Raw genomic sequence first — 13,689 nt, 5'->3', positions numbered from 1 at the left:
TTTGTGAGAATTTACATTAAAATGTTTATTTTTAATACTGCTGATCTGTGTAGATTATATCGACTAACTAGTTGATAAGGACTTACGTGTGAATAAGTAGTTGGTCCATAATTTGTTGCTGACGTTCGTTAAGGATGCTTGCCAGATGACCACCAAGTCGAACACACTCGAGCTCGGCTTGTCGCCACGAACTCTTTGTTTCCCTCACAGAGGTAACACAAAAATCTCCGGACACCACCCAACCAAAATCACATTGTCCTATAACTTCCTCGATAGGTTTATCCATCCACCATACTTTTAACCACATTGCGGATGAATTTTTCTTTGCTAAAATACTTATATTAAGCTTGACTGAATTTCTTTCTGAAATTATTTGCACACTTCGCAAAGGATCCCCCGGCTGTGAGCAATGTTTCCATCTTGAATCACCATCTACTAGGTTCAACTCCATACCTTTGCAAAAGCTATGACCGTCTTCGTGAATAATATTAAAATTGTCTGAATTCTTTTTAACCATCGGACCAGTTCCCATTTGGAGGCGTAAGGCAACTCGGTTTCCATAAGGCAAGTGAATTTTATAGGAGCAAAATAGTTTGAATGTTGGGCCGACTTCGAACGAGCCGTTTCTTTCCGTTAGAAGAACATCATGACAATGATCTACAACACGATAAGTCGCGGCGAACGTGGGTCGACCATGGATTTCAATTTCCGGCTTGCTCGAGGATTGGTATAAATGTCGTCTGTTCGGTATTGCTATCTGTTCCAGCTTTCCACATACCGGTGGAAAACCGGTAGCAAATCTTAGGTATCCGCTGGAACATGGTACATTTAGCTTGTGGAGCTCGACTAAAAGAGCGTTTTTTGGAGAGGGTATGGGGAAGAGCAGTTTGCAACCGTGACTCCTTGGGAGGTAACCGGAGTGAACACGGCCTGCCCGAACCTCTCGGACACGTATCACACAATCTGCAACAAATATTATATACATATCAAATTATAAACTTCTTAAATCTCAATTTTCGTCAGAATGTCAATATCTGAATTCTATAAGAGAAAAAGTCCCACCAACAAGAGTTCTCATTTCAAGGATTTCGATAATAACTTTGATGGCTATAAATTAATACATTACTAAATTAAGGGAATCTTGTCTTGAGACAACAGATAAATTTTACATTTGGAAAATAAAAATTGTCAGTGGCCGTGTCTCAATATGGACACTACAAAACTTAGCCTTGAGATGGGTTATATACAATAAATTGTGCCGACTACATGTAATAGTATTCCTTTTATAATTGCAACACAACTCATGATTTAGATTACCTACTGGCAAAGATTCAAACCACACGATTTCACTGATGTTAGTTGAAAACTATTTAGTCAATTACGGTTGATACTTAATTATTAAGACAGAAATTTCCATTATGAATTTAAAAGCATAAACTCTAAAATAAGGAAAAAATTGTTTTCCTTAACCCCAGTACTAAATTATTAAGTTAAGAAAGTAGATCATTTTTTATATGTATAAAAGTATAAAAGCAATTTCGTAGATTTGCTGAAGTCATATTATTTAATAAAACCGGTCCTCTCTGAAGTATCGTTTCTTAAATTATTGCATCCAAGAGAATATGACGCAGGGCACCTTTGTAGTCGCTCCACAGAATACAAAGCTTTGCATCTTCAGAACCACAACTTTAATGACATTCCAGAAGCCCAGACCGCAGGCTTGTAAAGCTAATTTATGTTTCCGCAGATGCTAACACTGTAACTTCTATACAATATATTATTTCATGGAATATACCTAATAATTTAAACATTTGTTATTGCCCTCACACAGTTTATTATAAAAACTCACGAATTATCAGATTTTACAACGGTTTAATTTGTTCAAATGTTTACTTACATTTATAAGTTTTATTTTATATGTATGAAGTATACTATCCTTTAATGTATTATTACGATCTAACAATCTTCAATAGCATGTGAAAGCTTTAGTTGTGACGAAAAAATCCCTTACGGGTATTTTGTTGCCTTTTACTTACCAGACGTTACGTCGCAAGACCATGAAACGTAGAAAAGACAATAATGTTGTTAGAAACAATGTAAAATTTGTCAGCGTATTACTTTTGATTATTTGGGACGAATAATTATTTATTAATTTTAGCTATGAGTTAAATGTTATTCTGTTTTTAATGGTATATAACATGTATACATCATTTATTATCTTTTGGTTAAATTAAATAGATATTATAGGGCCCAGTTCTCATCTGTACCTTTCATAACATATTTCTGTAATAAGATAAATGTCAAAGGCTCGGTATTCCCTTTCGAGCGTAGGTTAAGTAGAATAGTATGCTTTTAACAATATACCGAGCGCTGGGACAAGACTCAACAGGGTCTTTGTTCTTGCAATTTACCATGATATGAATACTTCTTTTTCCTCTTACTTGAAATTAAAAACGTCAACTAGCAATTGTTTTACAAAAATTGTCTAAATATTTTCGTTATATAAATGTCGTTTTATAAAAAAAAGTCATAAACCAATATATAGACGAAACGCAAAAGGAAAAACAAAACAGATCAAAACTGCGCCAACTTGGGATTCAGTCTGATAAAGGAAAGTTTAGGAGTTAGCAAAAAAGTCGAGAGGAGCTATTTTTATGTATTTAGCTTTTATCAAATGGAGGTTAGATTTTTATAGAACTGTGTACGGCACTTAAGAGTTAAGAGAGTGCGCTAACAGCACTTCCACAACCTAGAGCGTAATTTAACGACACGTTATACTAATAAGCAACCTTGGATTCAATCTGAAGCACTAAGCCGAGATTGTTACTATGTGCTCAAGTAGGAAATGCAAAAAATATCAATTCATTTGTTAATCTATTTAACAGTGAATAAGGTTTTATTTCGCGTGTTGTAACATTTTTACAGCGGTGTATATATTTTTTCTATAGACGACTTAATCCAGTTTAAATAACTTACATAAAATTTTCGTTTCATTTATTTCCTTAATACCTTTTCCTTTCAAACATATTCATAAAATATTTAGTTATATTGTTGAAATGAGAAAGTCAAGTCCGGATATTATATTTTCAACCCATGTTCTGTTCCGGATCAATATAAGTCTATCCGAAAACAAATGCAATGGCTGTGTTAATTCTATATAACACAACAATGTGAGATAGAGTTTATCTTTCCGGTTAATGTTGTGGAGGATAAGGTTACGTAGAATATTATTGTTTATTATATTCATTATGAAAAAATAATTTTTGTATAACCACACTCATACTCTTGATTAATTGTTTAAGTCATAGCTTCATTAATAGTTTGTACTTTGTAACAACAACACCTCTAGTTTTGGTTCACGAGTATGTAATAATCAAGCCAAGATTTTCAATTGTTGCATTACCAATTATTCCACCGCATTGCTTATAAACGTGATCAGCCGTGTTTCCTGTAATTATATTGACATTTTTTTTCCTTTGTAAAAATGACTTCACCTTTTGGAATTAACTTTACAATCTGTCACTTTGCGAGGTCGGCATGAGCTTATATTTTCCGACCAAGCAACCTCATTGACAAGTTTTATTGACAACTGTTGAGTGATTCCGGTTTTTGAGTAACAAATGTGAATCTGTCCGAAATATCACAACATTAGAATTACGTAAAATTCAATGAAAAACATTAAATTTAACGTATTATTTGTTTTTGGTTATTTATTACTAATATATTTAGATTATCTTTGTCTGGTTTTGCTGTAATAAAGTTTTGGTAATAATTTTAATCATAAATACAATATTTTCAATACACAGACCCAGTTCAGTAAAGATTAATGTACACGCATTGATTTACAAAAAAATATATGTTTTGTAAAAAAATGTATCTGAACGTACTCAATGTCAACATTACATGATTTTCATTGATATGATTGAAATATTAATTCATCATTACGCTAAGATTTAATAATTCAAGACACTCATTATACATAATTAATTTGTATTCTAATTTAACAAATATTTATTTAACTCGATTATGTAAATCCAACGTAAGTGTAGAGAGTATTAATTAACACTGTTCAGAGCCTGTGGTGTTTTGAAAACAAATATTGGATTGCATCTATTAGTGACGTCATGCGATTGTGATGTGTTTTGTAATTTATGATAAATTATCTGATCTTTATCTTATATTTATTAATATAATATTATAAAAAAGAATAACTAATAAAAGACTTGAATGTGCCTCTAAGTAATTAAAAATAAAACATAAATTATACGAAGGTATAATGTCTGAATATTAGTCATCTTCTGCAACAGTTTTCTTTTTCTAGTTTAACTTCGGGTTCTATTTATCTCGCGGCGATAATTTTTGCCCGGGATTCGTCGACAACTGAATATCATGCTTTCTAGTCTTATTCAATAGCAGACCAAAAGATATCTCTCTCTCTCTCTCTCTTCAGCCATGTGAGGTCCACTGCTGGACATTGGCCTCCCTCATCGACTTACAAGCGGTTCGGTCGGAAGCGGCCTGCATCCACCGTGAACCCGCGGCCTTGACTAAGTCGTCCAGCCATCTCGTTGGTGGACTCCCGACGCTGCGCTTTCCGATCCGTGGTCTCCATTCGAGCACTTTTTGGCCCCAACGGCCAACTGTTCTCCGGGATATATGACCTGTCCACTAGCACTTCAAAGAGCTAATCCGTTAAGTTATCTCATAATTTCTGATTCGATCCCGTAGAGAAACTCCGAGCATAGCTGTCTCCATAGCTCTTTGAGCGACTCTGAGTCTGTTCATAAGCCCTTTGGTGAAGTACCACGTTTCGGATCCGTACGTCATCACTGGCAACACACACTGATTAAATACCTTGATCTTAAGGCACTAAGGTATTTTGGACGAAAAGACGTTATGGAGCTTCCCGAACGCTGCCCATCCGAGCTGGATTAGGCGATTGATCTCTTTCGCGAAGTTGGACCTTCCTAACTGGACTGTCTGTCCCAGGTATACATACGCGTCAACAACTGTAAGTACCAAGTTCTCAACCATAACAGGGGTAGGTGCAACATGGACATTAGACATGAGTTTCGTCTTGTCCATGTTCATTTCAAGACCTACCCGTTGGGAGACTCGATTTAGGCCTTCGAGCATCGTACTGAGTTCTTCCATCGACTTTGCCATGACTATTATATCGTCGGCAAACCGAAGGTGAGTAATGTATTCGCTGTTAATGTTGATGCCCAGTCATTCCCATTCCAGAAGCTTGAAGGCGTCTTCCAAAGTGGCCGTGAACAGTTTCGGAGATATGACGTCTCCCTGTCTTACGCCTCTTTTTAAGGGAATCGCCCTCGAACTTTGTTTTTGAAGTCGGACCGACATAGTGGCGTTTCTATACAAATACTTCAGGACTTCGATATACCGATAGACAATATGGCATCTCTGGAGAGTACTGCCCATGTTTCGACTAAATCAAAGGCTTTTTCGTGGTCCAGAAATGCTAGACAGAGCGGAAAGTAATACTTCTCGTTCTTCTGTATAACCTCACGCAATGTATGTATGTGGTCTACGGTACTATAGTCTTTTCGGAACCCGGCTTGATCGGGAGGCTGGAAGTCATCAAACCTCGTTCGAGCGTTCAAGCGTTCGAGATGATTTACAATGAAAACAGCTTGTAAACGTGGCTCAAGAGCGAGATGGGTCTGTAGCTCTTCAATAGGGTGTTATTACCTTTTTTGAAGAACAACACCACTACGCTCTTGTTCCATGCCTTAAGCGTGGTACCTTCAAATAAGACAGAATTGAAAAGCTTCTGAAGGACTTTAAGTACCGGTGATTCACCCGCTTTCAGAAGTTCAGAAGTAACTCCGTCCTCCCCCGGTGCCTTTTTGTTCTTTAGCTGTTTTAGGGCCATCTCAATCTCCAACAGGGTGATGTCCGGGATATCCTTGATAAAGTGTCGGGTCAGGTTGGCTCTCGGTTGGTTGATTGGTTGTCCAATTGGTTATATGTAGCCGTACTAGAAACGGGCCGTTGATAACTCTACAGTCATCCATAGAAGTTCTCAACTTCCGTTAAGACTTTCGCTTTTGTAGACACTACGCTGCCATCATCCCGCTTCAACTTTGTCAACTGGCTTTAGTCAATTGACATATCTATTGCGAACACTTTGGAGCCTTTGATTCGCTCAATTGTATCTTTGATATAAGCAGTATTGAAGTTACGAATGTCGTCTCTCAAGGATTTCCAGATACGTCTATTAAGCTGGCCATGCGACTCAGCATCATCAGGAGACTGTAATCTATGCAAGGGTCGTTCAGCCATAAGTTTAAGGGTACAGTGGGAGAGCCTCTGAGTTCTAGTGGTACGGTGAATCTTGAAGAACTGAGACCCAACCGTATGGTCGGTTTCTAAGAAGCTGTTGTAGATCTCGTCCACCGATGCATGATCTTCCAGGCAATCAAAGCGATTTGAAAGCTCGAGTTGAAAGCTCTCAGGGTTTTCGATCTAAGTGCGAGTACTTTGCAGCAACCGTGATCACAGGCAGACGAGATGTGAATGTCTGTCAGTTGGTCTTGTTATTTATCATCTACCACCATCGATTTCTTAATTTTCTGGCGTACCGCTCTGGATGCTGGCAGAATTTTTACAAAAATAAAGCACGCGTAGTATATCCGAAAAATATAAGTTTCATTGAAAAGCTCTTTTAAATTTTAAAGCGTTGACCACAAAAAATTGCGAACTGATTTTGCAGTCCGAGACATTTTGACAGCCCTTTTTTCAAGGTCGTGCAATAAACCAAAACGAGCAAGTAAGTAAAACTTACTTCTATTCATCTCAAGAAGACGTCTCGACTGAAATTTACATGTGTCCAAACATACGAAGTTTTTATTTGAACGATAAACAAATTCTTTATAAAACAAAAACAAAATTATATATACCCAATTACTTTAATGATTAGTTTTTAATAGAAAAAAGTTCGTAATTTTGATTTACATTTGTGTTGATATTTAAAAAATACATGTTATATGTATTCTCATTTGTATATGTATTTTTATAAAAAATCAAACCAATCAGTCAGTGTAACTTAATATAAACCTATATGGAAAATATTTAGTTTTTCCAATTATCAGTTAACTTATATAGAACTAAGAAAAATATATAATAAACAGAATGGACTACAACTGAATGAGCTACTTCATGTTAAGATCTCCAGGGCTAATTCTGGAGTTCTAAGCAGTTTCCGTAGAAGTGAAGTTTTGTTAACATTGCCCTTCGACCTTGTCGAGGCTTCTATATGTCACAGCTTACACGCACGTAGGTGCGATAGTAACTATTCATCAACGTCAAATGAAACTACCCTTGGGAGGCTAATTTTTTAAAGTAGTTCGTTTACCGGCTAAGTAACAGGTCTAAGGGATACTTCTCCGTATATTAATTAATAAAATATTCAATTGTTTATATTATAGTATATAAAATATTTATGAAACTTTCAACAATAATATTACTGTAAATAATGAAAATGGCTTTTTTTTGTTCCGAATAAAATTAAAAAGATACTCACCTAATCTTAAAGTTTTAGTAAAGAACACTTGGTATATGGTGGCACTCGTTGTTTTTCTATAACGTAATCTGTAACAAAGCAGAATATATTAATTATTAGGTTTTAATTAAAGCAACACTAGACATTGAGTTTATAATTTTATATTTTTATTTCTATTAAGTTCGAAATAGCGTTATGTTTGTTATATATTCGAAAATAATTTCTTTATGAACCTATATTTTTATGTCAAAGGGGCAAACGAGCAGACGGCCTACTTGATGGGATGTAGTCACCGTCGCCATGGACATTTGCAACGTAAGGGATGTTGCGGATGCGTCACCGACCTTGCCTGTGAGAGATGGAGAGGAAAGGGAAAGGGAAACCGGCTCTCTCACTCATCAGACTAAACGCAGACATCAAAGACTACTTCACGCCGATTTTCTGTGTAAGGGTGGTACTGCCCCAGTCGGGCCAGCCCATGTTCGAGCTGTAGTAACTTGACCACAGCTAAGCTCTACCTTTTAAACATTTTATTTTATTTTTACTTCAATGTCCAAATTTATCCAGAAGGCTCAGCCAATACAACGACAATTTTCGACACCTTACTTCTCGTTTCTTTTCAACTTTTGTTCAAATAATAGTAATTACAATGAGAGTTGATAGATTTTCCGTTCTTGGAAAACAGTCTCCAGAGATTGAAAGTGTTTAAAGTGGAGTGCGTGAAACAGAGGAGTGTACATCATTCACTCCTCAGTTTCCAGCACTCCTTTCACAAAATAATTAAAAAGTATTTCTTAGAAGCGGAAAACGATTTTAATATTAAATGTAATTAATGATTAATCGTTATATTACCTGGATTAACTCAACGTTCTTACACAGTTGTTAAAGCATTATGAAAGTCATTTCCAGCGTCCAGAAAGAAATTCTTCACTTTGAGTTTCTAGAAACTATACTTTTTCTTTCTAAACTTCGGAAGGGAAAGAAGTACAAAGTCTCGAAAATATTATGTGAGGTAAATTTAAAAATGTATAACATTCAAGCTTTTGAATATAACGTAAACAAAAGAGTAAAACGTGAAGGAGCCGTATTTTTTACGTAAACAATAAGTGTTTCCACTTCGTTTTTGTAATAATAATACCAAAAACCCGCACGACACTGGCTTCCTTATTTGCGTATGTAAATTTTATCAACGGGCTTTTAATAATAAGGGCTAAAATTGCCTGTGGCCAATAACCCGCGTGCGTGGGTGTTACATCAGGCCTTGATTAGCTGAGCGATGTGTTCAGTGATGAATTGTTGGAATTGACCTTCTACTCGTACTGCGTTTGAATATTCGAGTCACACGCTAAATATATGTTCCTGAATAAAACACACATTTCCATTTTGATGTCAAATTTTATCAGATCGATGACACTTATTCAGTGATCAGCAGCGATCTGTGTAGATAAATTAGTCTGAACAAATTTTCGTAAATATTAAAACGAATGAGAAACAAAACAATACGAAATTATTTTTATATCATTTTTATTGATTATCGTTTACACTTTGTGGTGCTTTATTTTATTGTAACGATGTATGCTAGAGTGCAAAGACGGGAAAAAGTTAGGATATGCCAACAAAGTAGAAGAAAAGACAGAGACTAAGCTGGACATCGATGGATAATCGTGAGATAAAAGGCATAAAAAATGTCAGATAAAGATCATTCTAATTACTATAGATTATTTTACAGTTCTTTAACAACTGTTTGAATTGATTAATATCATTGATCTATCTACAAAAGTTATTTTTATTTTAAAGCACACATACCATTAATTAATTTTTAATCATTAACAGTCCGTTCAATGTCCTGATCAACCAATAAACACGTCCTCACCTTCAACCTTTAAAATTTAATTTAAAATGTAAATGCAAAAGATAGTTGAGATAAAAGAAAGTCGATTTAATTAAAAATGTTATAAGAGTACATTACAATGAGATTCCACAAAAAAGCAGGCACTAAAAGGAGCAGCAATTACTTTGTGAGGCAAATCACGTTGCTTATTTCAGTACTTATCTAGTTTATGACATATGTATTTATGTTGATTTACCGAACTATGGTCTACACTGTTTAAGATTTCTTAATATACGTTGAGAGCGAATACCTATGTTACTGTATAGCTTGTACGGATGTTAGCAATTAGTAACATATGTAGCAAACTAACTATTTGTTTGTTGGTTACTTGTTACAAAAATCATCAACTTTATATATCATTATCTAGGGAGGTTAGATTTTGGTTGATCAAGCCGTTCTCAAGCGATACTCCTGGTCTTCGAATACCTTTTTAGATCCATTATGAATAATTTGGTGTAAAACTTACAAAATTCATTGCATAATAAGAAGAGTTCAGTATATTGATAACAAAAAAACCTTTGTTTTGAATTAAAATAAAAACACTTTATTAAGGACAGTTTTTGTACTAAATTTTGAAGTCAGAAAGATTTAAAAAGTATACTCTTGCTAAAGGATTACGATAAAAAATTTATAAACAGATGCATAACATCTTATTTGGTGATTAAATTCTTTGAAGCTAGGCGTGTTAAGGGATGGTAGACTTTCAGAGAACACATGTGGGTTATAAGAGTAAAATTTGTAAGTTAATCGCTTTTATGTAAAAATTGTGTCATGACAGCCAAAGAGTTTTTACTTCACGTGATATTTTCATTACTTATGTCAACATGTTTGTGCTCAGCGGTCATTCGTAACCTAGAACGTGTAATTAGCAAAGATTTATTTTAAACAGCTCATACAGCGCTATAACCGTTGCGAATCTGCGAGTTAGTTTCAGTCGGAATTTCGTAATTGTATTAAGAAACAACGAATGTAGAGTGATTTAATTAAAAATAATCACACTCTCACCTACATTTGGATATTACGTTAATTAAGTTTTCTGTTTTATAATTTAATTTTTTTATAAGAATTCTAGTGTTAGAATTGTAGAAATTTAATTGTAGTTATTTGTATAAATATTTTAAGTTGATTGATTGTCGTGATGATAGCTATCCTGACGACTATAGTCTGCGGTTGGAGACAGATATAAGTGTTACCTGTTAAAAATAAATGTATGTCTTGCCGCTTGTTAGAAAGGAAAAGACTTTGAAATTTGTAACCTTTGAAGACACAGTATTGTGGCTTAAAATTCAAAATTGATTTAATATTTTTCACAACTTATTATAACAGAGGAAATCATATTATATTCTTTGTACTAATATTCACTAATTAGTATCAAATTAAAATATGTGCAAGCTATAGAAATTAATCTCACAAAAACAATGAATATCAAATGCAAAATTCCAATTTTGATTAATAACTTAATTAAAATAAACATTGCTATTAGAAAGCAAGTTATTCGTTGAAGTCAAACAATGCGAACTATGCACGATTATATGTACTCATTGTGATTATTGATTTAAAGTGCTTAGTCAGAGCTCGGTTCGGCTTAATTATGCATGAGCTAATATTGAGGTCTGAAACCTGACATCGAAGCATTAGAGACAATAAAGCCACAATTATTTAGCGCCGTATGAATTTAATGTGTATTTAAATATTAAATTTTATACTTTATTCATTATACGAATGAATGAAGAGTTTGTGACACATAAATAGATCGTACGTAGACTATAAGTCATTCTTAAAATGTGAGAGCCTGTGCCGTAGAAACGCATATAACGTTTGTATTTGTGATTGAAACAGACGTTAGATAGCGCGATCGTGTTCTAATCTTATATATTTTAAGAAAACTATGCGCCTCTATCTGAAGTTTATTGAAAGTGAAACGGCGCATTCAAAAAGGACAAATTATTTGAGAAAAATGAAATTTCCAACAATCCTCATTTAACGGACACATGATGATAATGTGCAACGATTGATTTTTAAGGAGACTTTATTTATATTAATATTAAGATTTATTCAACATCTACGTATATTGATGTGTAGTGATTAAAATACCGCCCTTGGCTAGAACTGAAAATGTCGTTACAACTTAAGGTGCTGGAGGTAAACCATTACGATACTAATGATTCTTAACTTTAACTTTCCGAAAATAGCACTATTATACGGATGGATTGTTTTATATATACTAAAGTTCAAAATTAACCTCATACGTATAGTATAAGATACAAAATTATATATATGTATAATATAAGTTTATCTTAAAACTTTAAGAACAGTGAAAACGTCTGTAGATTATTATACCACTATTATCTTGGCCAGGCTCTCAAACTTATTTATAATTTCCAAATCGGGATCCGATGTATATTTTTGGTAATTCCTAATAACTTAAGCGATTTAATAGCTTTCGGTAATTCATATTGTTTGTGCCGTATCAGTTTCGGTCGGTCTGTTATATTTGTTTATTATAGTTATGTTATATTTTTTGTTTTGTTTTTACTAATTTTATGATTTAGATGAATTTAATAGCATGTGGTTAATAGCTAATACTTTGTTTGTTTGGGAGACGATTGTACGAAATAAGTCGAGACTACTCTGACCAATTCATGCACATAACTTTGTTTTTAAGGTTATTTCTAGTAGTAGTAGTATTGCGATAAGTGAAAAAAAAAAATCAGTTGCATAATGTTATTTTTGTACAAAATATAGTTAAAATTTGTAGCTCCGCAAATTGAAATATTTATTTCAATTCCATTTTATTATTAGTATCAAGATTAAAATTTCCATAATGAGTTAATATGGCAGATTTTATCATACTTTAAGTGTACGTTATACAATTATGTTTTGGAGAACTAACGCTTCATTAGAAATCCTTAATACTATAAAGAAACATAACTCGATTTTTTGTATATATTATTTAAGGATATAATATATAGGTAAGTGTTTCATTTTTTTTATTGAAATTTACATGAATATATTGCGTGTTATTAAGAAACGAATTTGATTCGCTTGTTTCAAATGTTTATAAGCGAGGGAACGAAGCATCCGCCATACATATAGTTATTCATTGCAGTGCTAACTTACGAAGCAGTTAGTTAATTTATTAACAACAAACTTAGTAGTTCAAAGCCAAACCTTTGAAGCAGTACATACTCGTAACTTTACATCTTCCAGTGTTAAGAGAAAAAGAAATAAATTAGTATACTAATACTATGTTCATATATTATTTGAAGTTTGAAAAGCCATCAATATAATTGGGTTAAATGATTTTGGTGACGAAAGTCACTATTTGTATAAGTAAAAAATCCTTACCGATATCCCATAAGCTCTCTGTTTGCAAGTCAATAAAGAGCTGACAACTTGATCTATAAGCAATTATAGAGAAAAGAATGATCTTTATATTAGTAGTACCGACCGACATTTTGTTGATTTGACATTGAAATAGTGCAAATGGGAGTAGCGGAAATCCTTTGTTGGATAGCACAAAGAAGCACTTAGTGGAACAAGCCAAATAAGGAAGACCCAAATTCTAGCTGTACCTACTGCCGATTTTATTATTTTATGTCAATACACGTAGTTAATTCAGTGCGTGAAAATATTTAAGAGTATAGTGTTGATATAATAAAGCGAATGTTATGCTATTTAATTATTAATTAATTCCATATCATGAAGACTTTTATGGTCTTTTAAGACTAACTAATCATAGTACATGGAATTAATTTAACAAATATTAAATTTAGAGGGATGTAATTGTATTTTTTGTATAGCAACATTCATAACCAGAATAATTTTAGCTAATTTTAAAAGTTAAAGAAAACATTGTTGTGTTTTGAAAGAAAAGTAAGGTGCCTGCGCCGGAGTAAGACGTAATTCAGTTGTGGAATACATCAGTTAACTTTTACAATTTGTATAGTAAAATAATAAATATGTCCATAAAAGATATAATCAAATGAGTTCAATAAAATCATGAAAACAATACAAGTAAATTGGCAACATGCATTTCTTTTTTAAGAATATATGACTTTGAGAAAATATTACAAAAGATCGTTAAATGTTAAGTGAATTCAAAAGAGTAGTAGTAGTTGACGTTTAAATCTCTTAAATATACGAGTCTGCGATTGATTTCCACATTTACACCAAAGTTCAGTGATTAATAAAGCAAACTCGTCCAAGAAAAATAGTTGATCCCGGAGCGATTACAGCTTTGATTTATGGACCTAGGAAGCAAGTTAGAACT

At 33.6% G+C, this 13,689-nt stretch overlaps 1 protein-coding gene across 1 annotated transcript in view; it reads right to left on the bottom strand.

Annotated features, from left to right (window-relative positions):
- The window catches only part of LOC116772662 (uncharacterized), a 138,179-nt gene that overhangs the window by 51,474 nt on the left and 73,016 nt on the right, over positions 1-13,689 (bottom strand). The window contains exons 4-5 of the mRNA XM_061522346.1: positions 7,547-7,614; positions 87-963 (exon numbers count right to left, since the gene is read on the bottom strand). Of these exons, the coding sequence (XP_061378330.1) occupies positions 87-963; positions 7,547-7,614 (945 nt within the window). The remainder of the gene's footprint in view (positions 1-86; positions 964-7,546; positions 7,615-13,689) is intronic.

Source organism: Danaus plexippus, chromosome 12 (genome assembly GCF_018135715.1).
Source record: "Danaus plexippus chromosome 12, MEX_DaPlex, whole genome shotgun sequence".
NCBI lineage: Eukaryota > Metazoa > Arthropoda > Insecta > Lepidoptera > Nymphalidae > Danaus > Danaus plexippus.
The sequence above is the reverse complement of the archived record's forward strand: the minus strand, read 5'-3'. Positions and strand labels throughout refer to the sequence as shown.